The following is a 26,017-nucleotide window of genomic DNA, read 5'->3' on the forward strand; positions in this document are numbered from 1 at the left end:
AAAACATTAAATTATAATAAACAATGTGTAATCAGCCATTTCACGCAGGTTACAGTGAAGAACGTGAACACCTGCATTGTGCAGCATTTCTAAAACAGATCACTTCTTCGGCTTTTTCAAAATGAGAAAATTAAATTATTTTAGTGTATTGTTGTGGGTTTCAGCATTAAATTTTTATATATTGCTCATAGATGCTTGTTAAATTAGAAACAGAGTACATAATAGCACATCTATTTACATAAGCTGGACATATTCTAACCAGTGAAAATAAGCTTCAGATGGTGTGTAATGAACCTTTTTGTGATGTAACAAGCAGCTGAGAGAGATATAGGGCCATTTGCACAACATGCTGTGTTTTTTTAAATATTTTGGGTTTGCCAAACCAATTGTCTTAAATAAAGAAATTTCAGTGTGATATAGACGGTTGAATGTTTTTAGCAACTAAAATCATTATTCCTTCTTGAATGAACTCCCAGCCAGCGATTATCACAACCCCTTAGCACCCTAGGATCTTGAAAGTAGATCATAAGGCATTTTAATTACGAAACCTCTACAAGGAGGGTGCAGCAGGACTTGGTGGCCGTAAATCCAGGTGTTTGTTTTTCTACAGCAGAAATGGATATGCATGTAGATGTTAATTTCCAAAATAACTTTGTTTCATCAAGGTTGATAACTGTTTCACAGTACAAACTTTTTCTCTCACTATTTATTTAAACCTCTTTCTAATTTTCTGCACTCCAACTTTGTCCCACTACTGTGTCTCCTGTCATTTTTAGTGTTGTGAAAGCGAAAACGGTGCTTGAAGTAATCAAATTAACCTGAGCTGGCCAAGAAAGGTGCTGAATAATCTTCTTTCGGTAAATCTGCATGCAAGCTCTCGGCTTTTGCTTGAATAGCAGCTCCAGAGAGAGGCATGTGCTATTGGTTGTGCAGTTCAATTCAATAGCTTCTCATTTTTTATATTCTTTTCACCACCTGAGAGTGAGATTTGGCTCTTGTTGAACCTTGAGCAGTTTTTTGTGGTGATACTGCATCGTCACGAGCAATTCTCACAGTGGATTCTCAAAATCCCAAAGCATGCTGAATGTCACATTTGCCTTTCTTATAGCTATTCAAAACTTCCCCTTTTTGTTTGTAGTAAATGATATTTGCACACGTTTCTTTCCCTCACCAGGCACACTTTCCTTATTTTTACCTGAGGTTTTTAACATGGGCCCTTACAAGTGCAATTTAACAGTTATACTGACCTGAACTGATGATTCAGGTCTCAGCAATTATGACAGAAGGCACATGTTGAGGCGAGGGGGGTTCATGAATAAAGTGTCGTGCCCCAGGTGCCAATTAAGAGTGTGTTCGGTATGCCACTGTCTCATGCACAAAGATTACAAGTGGAAAAACAATGATAGGAAAGAAGAAATAAGAGTAATTGAAACAGTTAACACATTGATTAAAATGATCTGACAAAGGAACAGAAATTAAAAAGGCTAGTTGTTTCTTTTGAAATGTTGACGACATGTGCGTCTGTTGGCCCACAGACATGAGAAACTTGAAGAGTTTATGGAACACCTGAGTGGCAATAACAGTAACGTCCAGTTTACCATGGAGCTAAACATCTGCCTCAATGAAATGGATGCCTGGGCCACAGCATAGACAACCCACCCATACTGATCTGTATTTGCAAGCCATCAGCCATCATCTGGCACTGTGTTCTAACACTGGTGCGTTGTGCAAGAATATCATATTGATAACCTGCCCCCTTGAGCTGAGCCATCTACACAAGGCCTTAAATTTAAAAGGCTATAATGTTCATCAAATATATTATGTGATTTCAAGCAATAATAACAATGAAACCCGATGAGGAGCAGGAAAAGGAAGTTGGTTTCTGTAGCCTTGTGTCAGGCAAGATAACTCGCTTGCTGAAGAGAGATAAAGTGTATTTTCAGGGCTCCAACAAAAATTCGTCAATTACTGAGACCAGTCGAAGCAGCAGCGTGTATCAGAACACCTGGGCTCTACAAGGTACCTTGTGAGTGTGGTAAATCTTACATCAAACAAACAGTATGCAGTGTGAAAAAATGCGGGAAGGAGCATGAGAGGCCTCCATTATGCTGCGAGATCTGCTTTAGCTAAGCATGCTTAAGAAAAGTCACTGGATAAAATTTGATGAAACATCTGTAGTGGCTCGCACTAACTGCTTCTAGGACTGTGTTTAAAGAAGTCATCGTAATAAAAATCACTGATAATACCCTAAATAGACATGGTGGCTTACAGCTCAGCATGGCATGGGATCCAGCAGTCAAATGGTTGAAGCGGGCACATTGAATACTGAGTAAACATATGTCCATACATGGGGATGCCGCAAGCACCAGTGACGTCCCAGCCAGCAGTTAGTCTATATAATGGGCATACCAGCAGCCCATTGGCAGTCATACCACTTGACAATTGCCAAGTAGTGCTTGGCCGTAGGATTGTGTAATTTTAATCACCTGATGTGGCTGGAAACACAAACTTTTTATTCAAGAATTGTCTGGGTTCTCTCAAATATTATTCTTTCCTTTACTCTCATGGCAATTACTTGCTTATATTTTTGTCTGTCTATGCATTTCAAATACATTTTTAGTGAGAAGTTATTAGTGTTTGAATTAGAATTGAATTTTGAACACACTGTGAAAAGATAAAATGAGTGAAAGTTAATGCTATTGTCAGGATGCTGTGATATAATTAACTGGTTATTATATGCTTGGTTAATCTTTAAAAAAAAAATGTTTTACAGCTTTGGGACTGTTCAGCTATGAGACGTCTTCGTCTACTTGATGGCCATTCTGCTAGAGTTGGAGCTTTATCCTGGAACTCGTACATCCTTTCTTCAGGATCCCGCAGTGGCCACATAATTCATCATGATGTCCGTGTGAAAGAACATATTGTGGCCACATTGGCAGGACATACCCAAGAGGTTTGTATATTAATGCATGCACAGCATAGTTACTGTGACATTATCATTCATTTGACTTTAAAGTTAGTAACAATTCTGCAGGTTATTTTCACAAATTCTAAGTCTCACAACTACTATTCATGAAAATAAGAAATAAATCTAAAAACAAAGATGATGTGACTTACCAAATGAAAGTGCTGGCAGGTCGACAGACACACAAACAAACACAAACATACACACAAAATTCAAGCTTTCGCAACAAACTGTTGCCTCATCAGGAAAGAGGGAAGGAGAGGGAAAGACGAAAGGATGTGGGTTTTAAAGGAGAGGGTAAGGAGTCATTCCAATCCTGGGAGCGGAAAGACTTACCTTAGGGGGAAAAAAGGATGGGTATACACTCGCGCGCGCGCGCGCACGCACACACACACACACACACACACACACACACACACACACACACACACACACACACACACACACACACACATATCCATCCACACATATACAGACACAAGCAGGTCTCTGTATATATATATATATATATATATATATATATAACAGAGGGAAACATTCCACGTGGAATGCTTCCTGACGAAGCAACCGTTGGTTGCGAAAGCTTGAATTTTGTGTGTATGTTTGTGTTTGTTTGTGTGTCTGTCGACCTGCCAGCACTTTCATTTGGTAAGTCACATCATCTTTGTTTTTAGATATATTTTTCCTACGTGGAATGTTTCCCTCTATTATAAAAATAAGAAATAAGAGTTATTAACAAGTGAGTGGTATGTTGACTTACTCAGAGGGAACTAAATATTGTTATATTGTTTAGTTATGCTTAATTACTGTGCATGATGTAGTTGTACACTTGACCTAATAGCTAGTGTGAATCATGGAATTGGACTCCTAAGGGAAGGAAAGGTGATATTGTGCAGTTCCTGGCAAACAGACTTTGTAGCATATCCTGTGTTATATTACAAATATCCTTTCCAGCCAGGGAAAAGATGTGTACTAGATCAGCACCCTGATCTGGATCCTAGTCTTTCACATGCAGTTCTTTTGTGACATATCTGAGTATACAAAGTGTGGCAATAAGGTAATCAGACTGGTTGTTGGTCGCATTTCCGGCTTTGTCAATGGCAAAGAGAAGAGTGGAGGAATAACCTTGGGACTCTCCCTGAAACGCATACAAAATTTCATGCCGTTGTGCTGGTTAGTCTGGCTGTGAGCTGCCTTCGAAATGGGCAGTGTCTGAACTGTCAGAATTATGCTACACTCTAAAGTGGAACAACGTGTTAACATCAAATGCCTCACAAAACAGAAAATCTGCTACAGAAGTTTGATTTATAGAAACAAGTTTATGGTGATCAGTGTCTTATCTTTGCACAAGTTTTCGAGTGGTTTAAGAGGTTAAAGGACAGTAGGGAAGATGTTGAAGACACTCTGATATTGGGTGGTCCTTCCACTTCAAAACCTGAAGGGAATGTGGAGAAGGTCGGCAGAATTGTTTGAGAAGACCACTGCCTGAGCATTTGAGCAATTTCAGAACTTGCATGTATCAATAAGGAAACCGTTAGACAGGTATTGCATGATGATCTGGGCCTGACAAAAGTTTGTGCTACAGTGGTGCCAAGAATCCTCACAAATAAGCAAAGACAACATAAAGTGGACTGCTGTGCTGAAAGTCTTGAAAAATTGAAAATGACCCTCATTACCTCAGCAGAGTAATTATGTGTGAAGAAACACAGATATTCAGGTACAATCCAGAGATTGACAGTCTATGCATTGGAAGAGCCATCAATCCCCTAGGAAGAAGAAAGTGCGCATAAGCAAATCAAAGTTCAAAGCAATAATTGTTTTCTTTGATATCTGAGAGGTTATCTGCATTGATTGGGGTGCCTGAAGATCATACTGTCCATCACCTAATTATGTAACTTTTACGAAGATAACCCCCCCCCCCCCCCCCCCCCCCCCCCCCCCCCGCATGAACATGTGCGATGGAGGAGATCAGATCTGTGGAAGAATAACTCGTGCGTTCATCAGAACAACATACCAGCCCATAAGACAATGTCTGTGAAGAGCTTTTGGTGATAAACAACATTCCAGTGATAGCACATCCACCATATATGCCTGACCGAGCACTGAGACTTCTTTCTCTACCCACCACTGAAGTTTGCAGTCAAAGGAACCAGATTTGAGTCCGTGGATGCAGTGAAGGAAAAATTAATGAGCCTCCTCAACAGCATAACAGAACAATAGTTGCAGCACTGTTTCCAACAGTGGAAGATTCACATGGAGCGGTGCAGGGATCGGAGAGGGGCTACATTTCAGTCGTGGAATTTTGTTTTTCCAATTAAGAGTTAGAGAAGGAGTGTGGTTTCTTTATTGCTACACCTTGTACGTCTATACGATCACATTGTAAGACAAGGGTTTGGGTTGGAATCCTGATCTGGCATGTGTGTAATGTCAGGAAGCATTAAAAATGTGCAAACTCTTCTTTAGAGTGAAATATTAATTTTAGCTCCTTTGTTTTGTGAATAAATAGGTCTCGTGATGGCATTCTTTGTGTCATTATTATTTTAATAGCAGAAGGCTGTGTGTAAATAATTGTTTTCACTTATTTTACTTTTTACTCTCCATCCACATCTCTAGAAATGCAAATTACATAACAATTAAATCAGCCATTTGTTGTAAAAATCATAAAGTTACCAAATAACAAACATCCATATAGGAAGATAGTAGAAACAGTGTGTCCAGATGTCGCTCAGTACAGTAATGAGGGGTTTCTGTTACCCAACATTCATTGAATATTGGTATAAAAAATAATTCAGCTTTCTCTGCTATAGTATCATACAGACTGAGTTAATTCTTATGAAGTGTATTGAGTGTTAACTGCCAAGTTAATGCGGATCACTTATCAATTGAAGAAGGCTGCTTTGGAGAAGTAAATAAAGTAAAACCACTTTTTAATGAAACTCTGGTGATCTAAAAAGTTTTTCCTTAAGTGGTGATTTAACAGAGAACTCAGAAGTGACGAGAATCATAATTAAAGCATATTTTGGTGTCTTAATTATCAATATCCTTTTGTACAATGAAAAAGAATTTCTAATGGTTTCTTCTTCTTCACCACCATCAGCTCCTACCTCGCAGAGTTCCTTCACAAGCATGTCGCACATCTCACTTGAATCCATCTCAGATGTGGAAGTTAAGACATAATCACAACAAACAATCCTGTGATGTCACATTGTCAAAATATCAGTGAGCCTAGTTCATTCTTCTTCTGGAACAATTTTGTCATGAACAGCAACTGGTGTACTACAGCCAGCCTTTGTGAAACAATTGAACACATTCTCTTGTGTTACAGAATTTCAAGCAGTAACAAACATATGATAGCCTGTAGAATGCTAAGTCTAGACATGTTGTTCTTCTCAAGGAACGAAGTAGACTTCTGCACAATTGATAATCTGTATTTCCCTTTAACAGAGCGTGTTATGCCAAGGTCCAGAGACTTGCAGACTTGGAGGGAGGAGCACAACGTTTACATTTCTTAAAAATGATGTTTAACCAATGAAGGGTAGTTTTCTTAAGTTATTAAACTCCTGGGAATTTTCTATTATTAGAGGTAATCATTATTTACAGACAATTGCATAATCATCCTTTCTTTCGTGATTTTCTTTACCCCCAGAACATTTTTCTCCATTGAAATAATACATTTTTGAGGAAGTACTTTAAAATACCTGGTTTCATCAGTGTTAAATATGTCTCTGGGCTCAATCATTGCAGTGTAATGTTCTTCCAACAGTTCAAATGTTTTATGTCCGCAGCCTTACTTCCTCCATTTACACTTTGTAATAATAGATTATGACACCAACCGCCCCCCCCCCCCCAAAAGAGAGAGAGAGAGAGAGAGAGATTAGATTAGATTAGATTAGATTAATACTAGTTCCATGGATCATGAATACGATATTTCGTAATGATGTGGAACGAGTCGAATTTTCCAATACATGACATAATTAGGTTAATTTAACAACATACTTAAGTTAATATAACAACTTCATTTTTTTGTGTTTTTTGTTTTTCTTTATTTTTTATTTTTATTTTTTTAATATTTTTTTCTTTTTTTTCTTAATTTATATCTAAAAATTCCTCTATGGAGTAGAAGGAGTTGTCATTCAGAAATTCTTTTAATTTCTTCTTAAATACTTGTTGGTTATCTATCAGACTTTTGATACTATTTGGTAAGTGACCAAAGACTTTAGTGCCAGTATAATTCACCCCTTTCTGTGCCAAAGTTAGATTTAATCTTGAATAGTGAAGATCATCCTTTCTCCTAGTATTGTAGTTATGCACACTGCTATTACTTTTGAATTGGGTTTGGTTGTTAATAACAAATTTCATAAGAGAGTATATATACTGAGAAGCTACTGTGAATATCCCTAGATCCTTAAATAAATGTCTGCAGGATGATCTTGGGTGGACTCCAGCTATTATTCTGATTACACGCTTTTGTGCAATAAATACTTTATTCCTCAGTGATGAATTACCCCAAAATATGATGCCATATGAAAGCAATGAGTGAAAATAGGCGTAGTAAGCTAATTTACTAAGAGAGAGAGAGAGAGAGAGAGAGAGAGAGAGAGAGAGAGAGAGAGAGAGAGAGAGATATGCTCCAACCAGCCATTCAATGCACTGAAATTTTAAATGCAGATGTCACGAGCTCTCTCTTGCAGTATGTTTCTACTTACTTCAATACTGCCACTTCATTCCATGAAACTACATTTAAAATAATGTTTTCCACAGCAGTGAATGTAGACATATGTTCTTATTTTGGATCCAGCTTTGTCATTACTTTTGAGTATGCCAACAATGTAGACAGGGCTGCTGAATTATATTTTTTGGATGTCAGTTTTATGTTAAGATTGTAGTAGACGTTGAGAATGATAGTCAGCTTTTGCTGAACTGTGATCTGTTTGTATGCCATAGCTCTACAAAAGTAAAATTGGCAACTTAGACTCTTCAATAAACTGCAAAGTCTTTAATATTTTGCACATTGTTTTACTTTATTTAATGCAGCACAGAAGTCTGACGGGTGACAAAAATAAATTCAGTCTTTATTGAGTGAAGATATTGGACTGTAAGATGTGAAAAAACCAAATTTTATCACCTAACAGCTTTTGAAAAATTGGAAGATAAGTATTTCATATTGACTGGAATTCTGTCTCTCAGTACGGGCACCGGCATTTGGCGAGGAGTACAGCCATAACAAAAGCTACTCTCAGCATGGAATACAGAGAACACCTTTATAGCAGCAAAAAGTTTAACATCACAGTACTTTCCATATTCACAGTTTTAGTAGTTTGCCATTTGTTGGTAACGCAAGGAAAAAGTATCACAAATTGAAAACCCAACACCAATAGCTTTTAGAACCTAGTCATCTAATAGTCATTTGGAATGAGAATACCACTGAATGGCGAAAGAGTTTAGTGATCCAGACAATTGGCTGTGGGTGCACTTGCTACCAGTCAACTGTCATTGCAAGATCGGCAGGATGGCAGTTCTTCTGGGAAAACCTGGAATTCTCAGGGAACTAAATTTTACCTGTAAAAAAAAAAAAAATCTAAAATTTACTGTGGTATTTAAAGAATTTTGTAGAGTCTCTGGGAATTCTGTTTTTTTTTATTAACCTAATATTGGAATTTAATTTTATTGTGTTTTATAAACCACAAATAGTAAAATTTTTAATATTTCAGAGTGTGTTAATTATTTTGAGGTTAGTCCCTTTAAATTATCGATATTGAAACACTGCTTAAACTACAGCCGAGGAAAGAAAAGTCGTTATTGTGAGATGCCGAAACTGCCACCATCACTTAAGACATCCCTTTCCTTCCTTCCCATACATGGAATTCTCTCATTCTCTTCCTCTACCCCCACCCCCCTCCGTGTGTGTGCATGCATGCCTGCATGCCTGCATGCCTGCCTGCCTGCCTGCCTGCCTGCCTGTGCGCGTGCGTTTGGTCTTTCTTCAGACTGGGACTGAATACATATTTCTGACAGTTGTGTCATTACGGTTAAATAACAGCTGTCTACATTGAAAGTTTGTGTTAAATGTATAAGTAACGCACTTGATAGTGCCGTATGTTGGTAACAACATAATTCTCATCAGAGCAACATTTGTCGCCATATCGATTTATGTAAAAGCAGTACTATTGTCTCTTAAATTTAATTTTTGATCATATGTACATAAATATGTGCTGGACTGGGATTTGGATGTAGATCCCTGTTGACTGCAGGTAGTGTGCTACCAGTTGAAAGTTGTGTGTGTTATGTATTTGTTGATTTAATCAGCTCGTAAAACCTGCTGTTCTAAGCATAATTTCTATGTTTAGGTTTGTGGTTTGAAATGGTCACCAGATGGAAGGTATCTTGCTAGTGGTGGTAATGATAATCTACTGAATATCTGGCCTGCTACACCAGGTGGAGCACATACTCAGACTACACCACTTTACACGTTGAGGTAAAATCCTATAGTAGTTATTGTGTTTTGAAAACACATTATGCTTGTATTATTGAAAAACCATTTAAAGTATCTGTAATAACTAAAACAATCAATTATTGACAAAATTATTTAATCGGATAGATAAAAAGCTATTCACCAAGTGGTGGCAGCACACACACATAAAAGGCAAAAGGCTGATGTAATAAACTGATGTAATTGGCAAGCATGGGTTGAAGGGGAATAAAGGTGGGTGAAGGAAAAGGACTGGAGAGGTCTAGGAAAACAGGTAGATTTTGGGTAAGTCCCCCTGATCCATGATTCTGGGTGACTTTCCCCAAAATCTACCCATTTTGCCTAGACCTCTGCAGTCCTTTTCCTTCACCCCTCTTCTTTCCCCTTCAATGCATCTGCCTGAAGGAGTAGCTACTAGCTCCAAAAGCTTGCCAATTACAACTGTCTTTTGTGTGTGTGTGTGTGTGTGTGTGTGTGTGTGTGTGTGTGTGTGTTTTGCCACCACTTATGGTAAGTAGTTTTTTTGTGTATCCATTTGAAGCATCTGATATTTAAAACTGTGGGTAAAAATAATGCTGCAACCACTGTTGTGATTTATCTGAAGTCATTCTGAAATCAAATAAGATGGAGTTTCATAAAAATTTTGAATTTAAGTTATTTACTTGATTTTCAAAATACTTTCCACCTACTTTTAGGCACCTCTTCATTCTTAGAAACTTTCCTTCCAATCACATTAATTATTCTCCCTCCATCACTAAGGTGCATTTGGTCGTTAAAAACTACAATTATTATGACCTGACAGTGTAACAGTGCAGTATTGCAAGATTCAACCACTTGTCTAAATGTACTTATAACTAAAAGAGGTTTAGACTTAAGGACAAGCATTACGTTCTACATAACAGCAGCTGTGAACAGCGAATACGAGGGTATTTCGGAAAATAAAAATATACCGTACGCCAGATGAACAGAAGAGTTTTGGCGAGCAAGTTGGCAACACTGGTGTTAAACTTGAACTGTTGGCTTTCTCCTTGCGGTCGTTTGGCAGTTGAATGTTGCTTCTGGTTGGAGTAGGTCGTGTTTAAAATGGCTGTGCCGGTTCAGAATCCCGCCAAATGCAAAGTGCGCTCCGTCATAAGTTTTCTTCATGCAAAAGGTCAGCGACCTGCGGATATTTACAAAGAAATTGGTTCTGTTTATGGGAACATTATGAATCGACAAAATGTAATGAAATGGTGTAGTCATTTCTCTGAAGGTAGGACCGATGTTCATGACGAACAAAGAACAGGTCGGTCATCTGTGATCTTTGATGCCCTTCTTTGGAGAACAGAGGAAGCAATTAGTGCGAACAGATGTCTCACACTGAAAGAATTACATCAGATCATACCGGACGTGTCAATGACAACTCTTTGATGTTGTGACTGTCAGGTTAGAGTACAGGAAATTGTGTGCGCGCTGTGTCCAAAACTGTTAATGGAAGAACACAAAAAGAAAAGGATGGGCTTTGCACTCGACTTCCTCACACACTATGCTGAAGCGGGTGATGAGTTGCTTGATTACATTGTGACAGGTGACGAGACGTGGGTTTATCACCAGCCACCTGAATCCAAGCAACAATCAATGCAATGGCACCATTCGAATTCACCAAAAGCCAAGAAATGCAAAATGTCGATTTCAGCGAAGAAAATCATGGCTTCTGTTTTTTGGGACAGAAAATGCATTCTTCTGTTGGAATTTATGCCTCCTGGAACGACAATTAATGCTGCTGCATATTGCCAGACTTTGAAACGTCTTCGAAGGGCAATTCAAAACAAATGCAGGGGAATGCTGACAAGTGGAGTCCGCTTGCTTCATGACAATGCTCGGCCTCACACAGTGCTCGTAACCAAAGCACTACTCAAACAATTCAAATGGGATGTACTGAACCATCCGCCATACTGCCCAAACCTTGCGCCCACAGACTTCCATGTCCTCAGTTACCTGAAGTCACATCTTGGTGGAAAATCATTCTAAGATGATGAATAGATCAAAGATGAAGTTGAAATGTGGTTCTGACAACAGGCGGCAACCTTCTATGACTGTGGGATACAAAAGCTTGTGCACCGACTTAACAAATGTTTGGATAACGAGGGTGATTATGTCAAAAAATAACAAATAGTCCAGTTAATAAGATGTAACTGACGTTTTCTAAATAAATGTTCTATTTAAGGACTGCGAGCCATTGTATCTTTACTTTTCGAAATGCCCTCGTACAATAATTCACTTCACGACATTAGATATTGCCAGCTGTGATAAGTATGCTCTCAACTTCCAACAACCACAGTGTACGAGGGTTGTTTTTTAAGTAAGGGCCGATTTTATTTTTAAAAAAAAGATACAAATACTTTTGTAAAAAAAAATTTTATTTTCTGATTCTACACACTTTTACCTTTTTTTCTACATAGTTGCCTTGTTTATTTAAGCACTTGTCATACCGTACAACTAAGTTTTTAATTCCCTCTTCAAAGAATTCGGCCGCCTGCTCCGACAGCAAAGAGTTCACGGCTGCTTTCACTTCATCGTCGTCATTGAAGCGCTGCCTGCCAAGATGGTGTTTCAGGTACCGGAAAAGGTGAAAATCGCTAGGAGCAAGGTCGGGGCTGTATGATGCATGATCCAAAACTTCCCAGCCAAAAGAATCAATGAAATCCCGAGTCTTTTCTCGCCTTTTGTTTTGAATTGCTCTGTGGAGCTTCTTTAGAGTTGCACAGTAGGCATCTAAGTTGATTGTCGTTCCTCGTGGCATAAAGTCCACTAGCAAAACACCACGCCTGTCCCAGAACACAGTTGCCATAATCTTGCGCTTTGACAGCATCTGTTTGGCTTTGACCTTGACGGGTGAGGTTGTGTGTCGCCATTCCATCGATTGTCACTTGCTTTCGGGAGTGATATGGGATACCAATGTTTCATCTCCAGTGACAATTTGACTCAACATGTCATCCCCTTCTTCCTCGAAATGAATCAAAAAGTCCAATGAAGTGGCAAATCTCTTCCCTTTGTGATCCTCTGTGAGGAGTCTGGGTACCCACTGAGAACACAGTTTCTTAAAGTTTAGATTTTCAGACACAATTTTGTACAAACCGATCTTGAAACTTGTGGAAATTCCAAAGAAAGAGTGGAAATTGTGAATCTTCGGTCCTCACGAATCTTTGTTTCGACTGCAGCCACCAAATCATCAGTGATCACAGAGGGCCGGCCTGAGCGTTCTTCGTCATGGACGTTTTGACGGCCATTTTTAAATTCTCTAACCCATTGACGCACTTCACCTTCACTCATTGCATTCAAGCCATAAACTTCTGTTAACTGACGATGAATTTCTGCAGCTGATAGGCTTCTCGTGGTCAAAAAACGTATCACTGACCGTATCTCTCACGCGGCGGGCGATTCAATAATCGTAAGCATTATAAAGTAGCACAGCAATGCGTACACGTCAGCTACAGAGCTGCAACTTGCATCAGTGTGAACGGGAAGGATGCCGGCAAGTGGCGTGGTGGCTTGTTGCGGCGTCCGCGTGATCTACGGGACTATACGCGCGAACGGCCCTTACTTAAAAAACAACCCTCGTAATTTGTGATATTGCTAGAACATTAAAGTAAGAAGAATAGAAGTTGTCACCTGTAACACTGCTGTTCACATATCTTTACATCACTTGATAATTGCTGGGCTTGTATTTGTAGATAGGACCATTTTTCTTTCCTCACAAGTTTTTGTATGGCAGTTGAGTGACCCCGCAAGAGCGTAAACATCATTGAGAATATCGTCTGACCTGAACACACCTGTCTGTTATCAGTATGAACTTGAATTCTCTCACACTCATGATGTAATTGCAGCTTTCAGTGGAACAGTGTAAAATATATATTGGTTTTTGGATTATTACATACCAAAGTACAGCTAAAAGGTATACCCATTGATACTCTCTAGTTTTTCATTTTGTCTTCTTTGTGATTTTGAATATTACCAAAATTGCTTTTTGGTTTTATGTTCCTCAGTCGAAAGCCTGGTTTTAAGTTGCTTCCTGTGCTTGCGTAATGTGGAAACTGCTTCTCTGCATAATTACCGATGACTGAAGCCATTTGAACCTGGTTCCTGCCTGATAGGCTATAATGAAATTCTACAGTTTATGATAAATAAGTTTTATTTTAACACTTGGAGGACCAACATTAGGGAACTACCTAGAAGGACTGCTAACAGGCATTTTGACTGGTGAAGTTTTTCTTCTTTGTTTTCAGTTTTACTTAAGTTGCTTCTGTGTGGTGTCTTTAGAGGCACATTATGCTTATCATACAAATGCTTTATGCTGAAAAATTTCTATTTAAAGTATTGATATTGGTGTGGTCTTCAGTCCTGAGACTGGTTTGATGCAGCTCTCCATGCTACTCTATCCTGTGCAAGCTTCTTCATCTCCCAGTACTTACTGCAACCTACATCCTTCTGAATCTGCTTAGTGTATTCATCTCTTGGTCTCCCTCTACGATTTTTACCCTCCACGCTGCCCTCCAGTACTAAATTGGTGATCCCTTGATGCCTCAGAACAATTTCCTACCAACCGATCCCTTCTTCTAGTCAAGTTGTGCCACAAACTCCTCTTCTCCCCAATCCTATTCAATACCTCCTCATTAGTTATGTGATCTACCCATCTAATCTTCAGCATTCTTCTGTAGCACCACATTTCAAAAGCTTATATTCTCCTCCTGTCCGAACTATTTATCGTCCATGTTTCACTTCCATACATGGCTACACTGCATACAAATACTTTCAGAAACGACTTCCTGACACCTAAATCTATATTCGATGTTAACAAAATTCTCTTCTTCAGAAACGCTTTCCTTTCCATTGCCAGTCTACATTTTATATCCTCTCTACTTCGACCATCATCGGTTACTTTGCTCCCCAAATAGCAAAACTCCTTTACTACTTTAAGTGTCTCATTTCCTAATCTAATTCCCGCAGCATCACCCGACTTAATTCGACTACATTCCATTATCCTCGTTTTGCTTTTGTTGATGTTCATCTTATATCCTCCTTTCAAGACACTGTCCATTCCGTTCAACTGCTCTTCCAAGTCCTTTGCTGTCTCGGACAGAATTACAATGTCATCGGCGAACCCCAAAGTTTTTATTTCTTCTCCATGGATTTTAATACCTACTCTGAATTTTTCTTTTGTTTCCTTTACTGCTTGCTCAATATACAGATTGAATAACATCGGGGAGAGGCTACAAGCCTGTCTCACTCCCTTCCCAACCACTGCTTCCCTCTCATGTCCCTCGACTCTCATAACTGCCATCTGCTTTCTGTACGAATTGTAAATAGCCCTTCACTCCCTGTATTTTACCCCTGCCACCTTTAGAATTTGAAAGAGAGTATTCCATTCAACATTGTCAAAAGCTTTCTCTAAGTCTACAAATGCTAGAAACATAGGTTTGCCTTTCCTTAATCTTTCTTCTAAGATACGTCGTAGGGTCAGTATTGCGTCACGTGTTCCAACATTTCTACGGAATCCAAACTGATATTCCCCGAGGCCGGCTTCTACTAGGTTTTTCCATTCGTCTGTAAAGAATTCGTGTTAGTATTTTGCAGCTGTGGCTTATTAAACTGATTGTTCGGTAATTTTCATATCTGTCAACACCTGCTTTGTTTGGGATTGGAATTATTAAATTCTTCTTGAAGTCTGAGGGAATTTCGCCTGTCTCGTACATCTTGCTCACCAGATAGTACAGATTTGTCAGGACTGGCTCTCCCAAGGCTGTCAGTAGTTCTAATGGAATGTTGTCTACTCCCAGGGCCTTGTTTCGACTCAGGTCTTTCAGTGCTCTGTCAAACTCGTCACGCAGTATCATATCTCCCATTTCATCTTCATCTACCTCCTCTTCCATTTCCATAATATTGTCCTCAAGAACATTGCCCCTATATAGATCCTCTATATCAGGCTGTTCCAACCGAGCTCCATGGAGCCGGAGCGCTCTGGAGCGTTCACTGCGGCAGCTCGGAGCCCGCGTGGAGGGGGAAAGCGAACTCTCTGCCCCCTGGCCGCATGCAGCCGCAACTGATGCAGTAATCCGTGTTCAATGACAGCTATGATTAGCCGCGGAAGCCCTGTACCTCTATTGGAGGATACCTTTCTATTCATTGAGAGGGATGGTCGTCCACAGTGTCTTGTTCAATATACAACGACATTATACACGTCTTCACGCAGTGCACTACGATCAGGTAGAAGGCTTAAGATCGTCATACCAGGAGACGTAAGTTTAAAAACGGTTTCGTAATACGGAGGGTATGAAAACATGCAACATAGTTCATGTTCTGTAATGCGTTTATAATTTTCAGGTGAATGAGAGCGGAGAAAACACTACTGAATCTGCAATTCGAGAAAGCTACAGGGTCGCTCACATCATTGCGACGAGTGGCAAGCAGTTTTCACTGGGACCACTCGTAAATTCCTGCATGGTAGCAGTTGCAGAATGTTTGTTGCCAAGGGAGGTGCAGGCAATTGAAGGGGTTTGCCTGTCGAAGCAATCAATGTCTCGTCGAATCCTGGACAGGCAGCGGATTTACAGGCACAGCTCAGGAAAAAGGCGGAGAGCTTTGTTGCATTTTCGCTAGCGCTTGACGATAGCACTGACATGTCGGACTTTGCTCAGCTTGCAGTCTTTGTGTGTGGTGTCGACATGGAGATGCAAGTAACTGAAGAACTCTTGGATGTGGTACCACTCGGCTACAGCGCAACAGGACGTGGCATTTTTGAAGTTGTTTGTGAATCAGTGGAAATATGAATTTGCCGTGGGATAAGCTCCATTCTGTAGCGACAGACGGTCCACCACAAATGATCGGGCGTCACCAAGGTTTTGCTTCTCGTTTGAAAAATAAACTCGGGGAAAGACATCTTGACTCTTCATTGTTTTATTCACCAAGAGGCACTAGGTGGCGTAATGAAGATGTCGTGAAGTGTGAGAATTTTGTGCGGCGTCACGGTATGAATCATAGCCAATTCAAAGGATTCCTGAAAGATACGGAAGCGGAGTGTGGGGATATACCTTACCACAGTAGAGTCCGTTGGCTGAGTGGGGGAAAAGTTCTTGACGTTTCCTTTGCCCTTTTTCTCAAAATGAAAGGGGAAGAAATGCGTTGTCTGGAAGATATAAAATGGATATCAGACCTGGCGTTCCTAGCTGGCATATCTATGCATCTGAGTAATTTAAATCTGTCATTGCAAGGCAAAGGGCAGGTAATCGTTGACATGCACTACCAGATCAAAGTTTTCATGGAAAAGTTACGTTTATATGAGAGGCAGATGAGTAATTTAACGTTCTTCATTCGTCTTGCTTCTTTAAAACTACCTGAAGGTACTACTTTCGGCGATTACCAAGCAAAGTTAAAGCAGCTCATCACGTCGTTTGAAACACGATTCCGAGACCTCACTGGTTTGGAAATGGAACTTAAGGCGTTCAGCACTCCTTTTTCAGTTTCCCCCGATTACTTGTCATCGTCACTTCTTCAGGATGCAACAATGAACGCCATCCTCCGCATTAACGCTGCGAATATTTTGACGCCTGATATTTCCGATCTTGTAATGAAAAGAAAATGTCAAGCTACAGAGGCCCAATAAATTTAGTATGCAATTTCTTGTAAAACAGTTGTTTCTTATTTATTTCCTGAGCATCGTATTTCCTGGTGTAGCATGTCACCACGTCTTAGCAGCGAAGAGTATGAGGTTGTCGATCTTGTAAGACGCAGCTGGCACGTCAAAACGCTTGCCTAGCCACCTGCCTCAGCCAGCCGTGCCACGTGCCGGCCTGCCGGCCCACTTGACTGGTCACAGCGAGCGACATGGCTTCCTGGAGCAGGGAGCGCTCCGCGGCTTACAACGGAGCCGACGAGCTGGAACAGCCTGCTCTATATACTCCTTTCACCTTTGTGCTTTCCCTTCTTTGCTTAGAACTGGGTTTCCATCTGAGCTCTTGATATTCATGCAAGTGGTTCGCTTTTCTCCAAAGGTCTCTTTAATTTTCCTGTAGGCAGTGTCTATTTACCCCTGGTGAGACAAGCCTCTACATCCTTACATTTGTCCTCTAGCCATCCCTGCTTAGCCATTTTGCACTTCTTGTCGATCTCATTTTTGAGACGTTTGTATTCCATTTTGCCTGTTTCACTTGCTGCATTTTTGTATTTTCTCCTTTCATTAATTAAATTCAATATTTCTTCTGTTACCCAACGATTTCTACTAGCCTTCGTCTGTTTACCTACTTTATCCTCTGCTGCCTTCACTACTTCATCCCTCAGAGCTACCCATTCTTCATCTACTGTATTTCTTTCCCCCATTCCTGTCAATTGTCCCGTTATGCTCTCCCTGAAACTCTGTACAACCTCTGGTTCTTTCAGTTTATCCAGGTCCCATCTCCTTAGATTCCCACCTTTTTGCCGTTTCTTCAGTTTTAATCTACAGTTCATAACCAATAGATTGTGGTCAGAGTCCATATCTGCCCCTGGAAATGTCTTTAAATTTAAAATCGGGTTCCTAAATCTCTCTCACCATTATATAATCTATCTGAAACCTTTTAGTATCTCCAGGGTTCTTCCCTGTATACAACCTTCTTTCATGGTTCTTGAACCAAGTGTTAGCTATGATTAAGCTATGCTCTGTGCAAAATTCTACTAGGCGGCTTACTCTTCAATTTCTTCCCCCCAATCCATATTCACCTACTACGTTTCCTTCTCTTCCTTTTCGTACTGTCGAATTCCAGTCACCCATGACTATTAAATTTTCGTCTCCCTTCACTACTTGAATAATTTCTTTTATCTCATCATACATTTCATCAACTTCTTCATCATCTGCAGAGCTATTTGGCATATAAACTTGTACTATTGTAGTAGGCGTGGGCTTCGTGTCTATCTTGGCCACAATAATGCGTTCACTATGCTGTTTGTAGTAGCTTACTCGCACTCCTATTTTTTTAATTCATTATTAAACCTACTCCTCCATTACCCCTATTTGATTTTGTATTTATAACCCTGTATGCACCTGACCAAAGTCTTGTTCCTCCTGCCACCGAACTTCACTAATTCCCACTATATCTAACTTTAACCTATCCATTTCCGTTTTTAAATTTTCTACCCTACCTGACAGATTAAGCTATCTGACATTCCACGCTCCGATCCGTAGAACGCCGGTTTTCTTTCTCCCGTAAACGATGTCGTCTTGAGTAGTCCCCACCCGGAGATCCGAATGGGTGGACTATTTTACCTCCGGAATATTTTACCCAAGAGGACGCCATCATCATTTAATCATACAGTAAAGCTGCATGCTTTCGGGAAAAATTACGGCTGTAGTTTCCCCTTGCTTTCAGCTGTTCGCAGTACCAAAACAGCAAGGCTCTTTTGGTTAGTGTTAGAGGGCCAGATCAGCCAATAATCCAGACTGTTGCCCCGCAACTACTGAAAAGGCTGCTGCCCGTCTTCAGGAACCACACATTTGTCTGGCCTCTCAACGTATACCCCTCCGTTGTGGTTGCACCCATGGTATGGCTATCTGTATCGTTGAGGCACGCAAGCCTCCTCACCAACGACAAGGTCCATGGTTCATGGGGGGAGGATTTAAAGTATATTGATTTTTTATTTACAATGTCTTTTGTTTCAACCTTTCAACTAAACTTTCAAATGCAAATAAACATATAATGTTGTAAAACATTTTTTATCCGTATGAATTGTATTGTCAGAGCCCCAATCAGGTCATAAACATATATTTAGTACAATAAATAAAGAACAATGGACACAATTGCTGTAGCAGTAACGAGAAAATAACATTTTTTCTCTCTGAAGTCTTTTACCCTCAATGCCATCATTGTCAAAATACTTTGCACTTAACATACTGAACACTTCCAGCACATGTACCACATAAGAATTTCTTGCACTGGACACACAGATTTTTGGTTTTGTTCGAACTTTTGTATCTGTATCTTACTTATTGCAGTGGTTGCAGTGAATGTATGAACAGGTCCTCTGCTTGATTGTACATACACAGAGTAGAGTTCTTCTGCTAATTTGAAAAGAAACATTCAACAGCTACGGTAACTTTTTTCCTGTTGTCTCTCTGTGAAGGATCTAGGTATTGATTTTAGCAAAGTTTAGGATGTTGAAAAGCATGTACATAGGCCATCTGCGGCAGCCAAACTTGAGTGTACAGATGAGACATCTGGTCCAGAATATAAACTCCAAATTTAGTGGTATTGTAGAAACTCAATTTCAGGAAGTTTCTTCTGCATTTGTTCATCCACTGGAACTGACTGGTGAATTGTGCTCAATAGAACATTTTTCTTGCTCTTCCCTGATATGAAGTTACTGTTGTCACCAGATTTGTATAAAATAGTATCCTACAAAGACGCGGCAGTAGACTTCACTGGTGGAGGAACTTATCTTTGGGTTTTCTTCAGTGTACACAATGTCTGTGTTCTCCTGCTTCGGCTGTTCTGCAAGAGGTTTGGCTGTGAAGAAATTGTTACATGTTAAATTTTTTCCTTTTGAAGTGAAGGTTGCATGAGACATGTAACAACATGCTGTGCCACAGGTATGTTAGTGTGCCTTTCGCTTTGCTGACCCAAGTAAGGAAATCCATTCACCAGATATTTACCACTGGTTCTGCTGCAAGCCAGAACTTGAGGCCAAAATTGTCTGGTTTATTACTCACGTATTGTATAAAGTGGCACCAAGCTTTGCATGAAAAGACTCTTTTACAGTTATGAATGCATCTGGTTTATAGTTCTTGATACAGTTCACTACAAATGAATTCCAGGCTGGGGTAGCTGCTGCAAAGCCATCAGTCTTGAGTCTTTTGGCAAGAGGGTGATTATCATTAGATCGTACAAATCAAATGCTTCTATGAACTTATTTCTTCCCATAGTGCGAGAAGAAAATGCCCGCCCCCACATTTGAGACCGCAGATGTTTCAGGGGGAAATTCTTTCCTCCATGCACTTTACTATACATTAAAGCTATGGCAGCATCTAATTGGGCAACATAAAGTACCCATGTGTCATCTTGCGGAAGTTCTTGGGCTCTAATTTCTCTAACGTTCATGTTCTGTAGAATATTATTGTCTATCAATACTCGCCATGCATTCAAGTAACTGCCTGCAACTATAAGTTTCTTAGTATTACACGCTGGCACAGGAGTTACCACCCACACACTGTGGCGCTCTAATCTTCCAGGTGCATGCCTTGGTGCAATTAGACCACACTGTTTCATCGGCTGCAGTTGCTTCACTTCCAACTTATGGATGGTGAGATGGATTTTTCCTTGCCTGCAAGTAGGAATTTGTGGTGCCACTGGAATCGAACTTGTGAGCACTGGGTTATTTGTTTGTTGTTGTACACAGGTTCTGAATATTCATCTTTCAACTCAGATTCGCTTTGTTGTGTTTCATGGGGCTGATATTCTGTGTCATCTTTATAATCTTATCCAACTCATCACATTCAAAAATATCTCTTCCACTTGTACATCATAATAATCAGGAGCAGCACTGAAACTTCTGCACAGTGCAAAGCACAACAGTGTATTGCAGAGAACGGCAACTGAAGTATGTCCACTCTTCCGCTAAATAAAGTAAAATGGGGTGGGGTGGGGGTGGGGGGGGGGGGAGGAAAGGACAGATCACAACAATAGAATAAAATAAGCTAATTGGATGAAGAAAAGATCCATTGTGCCTTTACAGGCATGATACGTAAATCAATCTCACCAGTCAGAATGACTGGCTGTGGTCCTTGAAGATAAAAATGTTCATAATTCGTTCAGTTTTTGGTCTTTTACTGAAATTATAAACCACTGAGGTAAATTAAGTCATGAAAAATAAGGCCTATAAAGTAAAATGCAAGCTGTTTTTTTTTAAATGTTGAACAACGCTCATAAGGTCCTTCTAGTGTTCATGAAACAACACTAATGGAGATATTATGATCATGATGATGATGATGATGGCTTTCAAGTAGTGTTTACAGGCATTATGCAATAAACTTTCTCAGACTCTGGTCTCCCTAGTCCTGATTTGGTGGGCATTAAAAGTTGAAACAATTCATGCATACTGCTTTGTCTCCTAAAACTGCAAACCTAACAGTTACTGTACTGAATATAGCGTTGTTCATAGTTGTGTTATTCAATGAAACGTTGGGTTGGGCTGAAAATTTAGTATTAGTTCGAACAGAAGTTAAGTTGGTAACGATAAAACAAGAGCTTTGCTGTTGCCTCTTCTGGATAATACATGAACTAACAGTGAGCCTTGCAGATGTGGTGCCTCTTGTGAAAAACATATGAACGACACAGGGATTGTTACATATTATTTCATAAAAATGTGCTTTGACTTTGATTTGCAAGGTTATCAAATGATGTATGTTGTATGGTTTTTTCAGAATACTTCGATTTCTGAAGGGTGTGGTTTGGCCAGGAACTAATAGCGAAGCCTAAAAAATATAAATACAGTCATAATTGTCACACGCTTTTGGCACTCCTTGGAAAAAGCATCTTGATTTCTGAGCTGTTGGTTGGGACCTGACAGTAATCTAAAATTTAACAGCACATTCTGCTTTGTTTCATCTCGTATGCCACTGCATATGTACATACATTTGTAGAATGTACAGTAATTCAATCATTAGGGTCACCTTCTTATGTAATCGGTCAGTATCACTTTTTGCCATGTGCTATCCTGCATTTTGTGTATTTTTCTTGCAAGAAGACTATCCACAATAAGTAAAATAAGAAACTGTTTTAAAAGAAATATATTTATTTAGCATCTGAAATTAGACTTTATTTAGAAGAGTGGAAATATCTGACTTCAAAGTGTTAAGTGTTAATACTGAGGATGTCCTACAGTGTCATGTCCTGAAGATGGGATCACTTCTTGTTTTTATTCTTTCCATTGCTAAGAAAAGCTCTGGAAAGCAGTAAGTTGATCCAAACATGCAAATGATCTGTGTGGCATTTTTGTGGAGTTTGTGAAATATATTTTTGCTCTAATGCAAGATACCACCATGACAAATTAGCATGTTGCAGTGACGTGTCTTTCAGCAAAGTAGAATTTTGCATATTGGTAACTTCCAACTGGGGTGACGATGGCAGTTAGTCGGGTGAAACTGAGAAGGGGGTGCTGAACAGTTTCATTTCAAAAATGGCGAAGGTATCTTATTTCAGAAGTAGTGATGAGTTGCCTTATATTGACTTGACAATTGCTGAAAACGGCACCTTCAGGTAGTTTTAAAGAAGACAGATTGCTGAAGAAAGTTAAACTTCCATCAGCCACTTGCCTTTCAAACAAATGTAACTTTTCCATGAAATACCTGATTTGCCCCCCCCCCCCCCCCCCCCCCCCATGAACCATGGACCTTGCCGTTGGTGGGGAGGCTTGCGTGCCTCAGCGATACAGATAGCCGTACCGTAGGTGCAACCACAACGGAGGGGTATCTGTTGAGAGGCCAGACAAACATGTGGTTCCTGAAGAGGGGCAGCAGCCTTTTCAGTAGTTGCAGAGGCAACAGTCTGGATGATTGACTGATCTAGCCTTGTAACACTAACCAAAATGGCCTTGCTGTGCTGGTACTGTGAACGGCTGAAAGCAAGGGGAAACTACAGCCGTAATATTTCTCGAGGGCATGCAGCTTTACTGTATGGTTAAATGATGGCGTCCTCTTGGGTAAAATATTCCGGAGGTAAAATAGTCCCCCATTCGGTTCTCCGGGCGGGGACTACTCGGGAGGACGTCGTTATCAGGAGAAAGAATACTGGCATTCTATGGATCGGAGCGTGGAATGTCAGATCCCTTAATCGGGCAGGTAGGTTAGAAAATTTAAAAAGGGAAATGGATAGGTTAAAGTTAGATATAGTGGGAATTAGTGGAGTTCGGTGGCAGGAGGAACAAGACTTTTGGTCAGGTGAATACAGGGTTATAAATACAAAATCAAATAGGGGTAATGCAGGAGTAGGTTTAATAATGAATAAAAAATAGGAGTGCGGGTAAGCTACTACAAACAGCATAGTGAACACATTATTGTGGCCAAGATAGACACGAAGCCCACGCCTTCCACAGTAGTAAAAGTTTATATGCCAACTAGCTCTGCAGATGATGAAGAAGTTGATGAAATGTATGATTAAATAAAAGAAATTATTCAGATAGTGAAGGGAGACGAAAATTTAATAGTCATGGGTGACTGGAATTCGGTAGTAGGAAAAGGAAGAGAAGGAAACGTAGTAGCTGAATATGGATTGGGGGGAAGAAATGAAAGAGGAAGCCGTCTGGTAGAATTTTGCACAGAGCATATCTTAATCATAGCTAACACTTGGTTCAAGAATCATAAAAGAAGGTTGTATACATGGAAGAAGCCTGGAGATACTGACAGGTTTCAGATAGATTATATAATAGTAAGACAGATTTTTTTAAATTGTAAGACGTTTCCAGGGGCAGATGTGGACTCTGACCACAATCTATTGGTTATGAACTGCAGATTAAAACTGAAGAAACTGCAAAAAGGTGAGAATTTAAGGAGATGGGACCTGGATAAACTTAAAGAACCAGAGGTTGTACAGAGTTTCAAGGAGAGCATAAGGGAACAATTGACAGGAATGGGGGAAAGAAATACAGTAGAAGAAGAATGGGTAGCTTTGAGGGATGAAGTAGTGAAGGCAGCAGACAATCAAGTAGGTAAAAAGACGAGGGCTAATATAAATCCTTGGGCAACAGAAGAAATATTGAACTTAATTGATCAAAGGAGAAAATATAAAAATGCAGTAAATGAAGCAGGCAAAAAGGAATACAAACGTCTCAAAAATGAGATTGACAGGAAGTGCAAAATGGCTAAGCAGGGATGGCTAGAGGACAAATGTAAGGATGTAGAGGCTTGTCTCACCAGGGGTAAATAGACACTGTCTACAGGAAAATTAAAGAGACCTTTGGAGAAAAGAGAACCACTTGTATGAATATCAAGAGCTCAGTTGGAAACCCAGTTCTAAGCAAAGAAGGGAAAGCAGAAAGGTGGAAGGAGTATATAGAGGGTCTACACAAGGGCGATGTACTTCAGGACAATATTATGGAAATGGAAGAGGATGTAGATGAAGATGAAATGGGAGCTATGATACTGCGTGAAGAGTTTGACAGAGCACTGAAAGACCTAAGTCGAAACAAGGCCCTGGGAGTAGAAAACATTCCATTAGAACTATTGACAGCCTTGGGAGAGCCAGTCCTGACAAAACTCTACTATCTGGTGAGCAAGATATATGAGACAGGCGAAATACCCTCAGACTTCAAGAAGAATATAATAATTCCAATCCTAAAGAAAGCAGGTGTTGACAGATGTGAAAATTACCGAACTATCAGTTTAATAAGTCACGGCTGCAAAATACTAACACGAATTCTTTACAGACGAATGGAAAAACCTAGTAGAAGCCGGCCTCGGGGAATATCAGTTTGGATTCCGTAGAAATGTTTGAACACGTGAGGCAATATTAATCCTAAGACTTATCTTAGAAGCTAGATTAAGGAAAGGCAAACCTGCATTTCTAGCATTTGTAGACTTAGAGTAAGCTTTTGACAATGTTGACTGGAATACTCTCTTTCAAATTCTGAAGGTGGCAGGGGTAAAATACAGGGAGGGAAAGGCTATTTACAACTTGTACAGAAACCAGATGGCAGTTATAAGAATCTAGGGACATGAAAGGGAAGCGGTGGTTGGGAAGGAAGTGAGACAGGGTTGTAGCCTCTCCCTGATGTTATTCAATCTGTATATTGAGCAAGCAGTAAAGGAAACAAAAGAAAAATTCAGAATAGGTATTAAAATCCATGGAGAAGAAATAAAAACTATGGGGTTCGCCGATGACATTGTAATTCTGTCAGAGACAGCAAAGGACTTGGAAGAGCAGTTGAACGGAATGGACAGTGTCTTGAAAGGAGGATATAAGATGAACATCAACAAAAGCAAAACAAGGATAATGGAATGTAGTCAAATTAAGTCGGGTGATGCTGCGGGAATTAGATTAGGAAATGAGACACTTAAAGTAGTAAAGGAGTTTTGCTATTTGGGGAGCAAAATAGCTGATGATGGTCTAAGTAGAGAGGATATAAAATGTAGACTGGCAATGGGAAGGAAAGCGTTTCTGAAGAAGAGAAATTTGTTAACATAGAGTATAGATTTAAATGTCAGGAAGTTATTTCTGAAAGTATTTGTATGCAGTGTAGCCATGTATGGAAGTGAAACATGGACGTTAAATAATTTGGGCAAGAAGAGAATAGAAGCTTTTGAAATGTGGTGCTACAGAAGAATGCTGAGATTAGATGGGTAGATCACACAACTAATGAGGAGGTATTGAATAGAATTAGGGAGAAGAGGAGTTTGTGGCACAACTTGGCGAGAGGAAGGGATCGGTTGGTAGGATATGTTCCGAGGCATCAAGGGATCACCAATTTAGTATTGGAGGGCAGCGTGGAGGGTAAAAATCGTAGAGGGAGACAAAGAGATGAATACACTAATCAGATTCAGAAGGATTTACGTTGCAGTTACTGGGAGATGAAGCAGCTTGCACAGG

General features: G+C 39.9%; 1 protein-coding gene across 2 annotated transcripts in view; it reads left to right on the forward strand.

Moving 5' to 3' along the window:
- Window positions 1–26,017, forward strand: part of LOC126234684 (cell division cycle protein 20 homolog) — an 81,031-nt gene that overhangs the window by 43,358 nt on the left and 11,656 nt on the right. For both annotated transcript variants that reach the window (XM_049943423.1, XM_049943422.1), the window contains exons 8-9: window positions 2,774–2,953; window positions 9,313–9,440. In XM_049943423.1, coding sequence (XP_049799380.1) covers window positions 2,774–2,953; window positions 9,313–9,440 — 308 coding nt within the window. The remainder of the gene's footprint in view (window positions 1–2,773; window positions 2,954–9,312; window positions 9,441–26,017) is intronic.

The sequence above is a fragment of the Schistocerca nitens genome, chromosome 2, assembly GCF_023898315.1.
Source record: "Schistocerca nitens isolate TAMUIC-IGC-003100 chromosome 2, iqSchNite1.1, whole genome shotgun sequence".
Taxonomy (NCBI): domain Eukaryota; kingdom Metazoa; phylum Arthropoda; class Insecta; order Orthoptera; family Acrididae; genus Schistocerca; species Schistocerca nitens.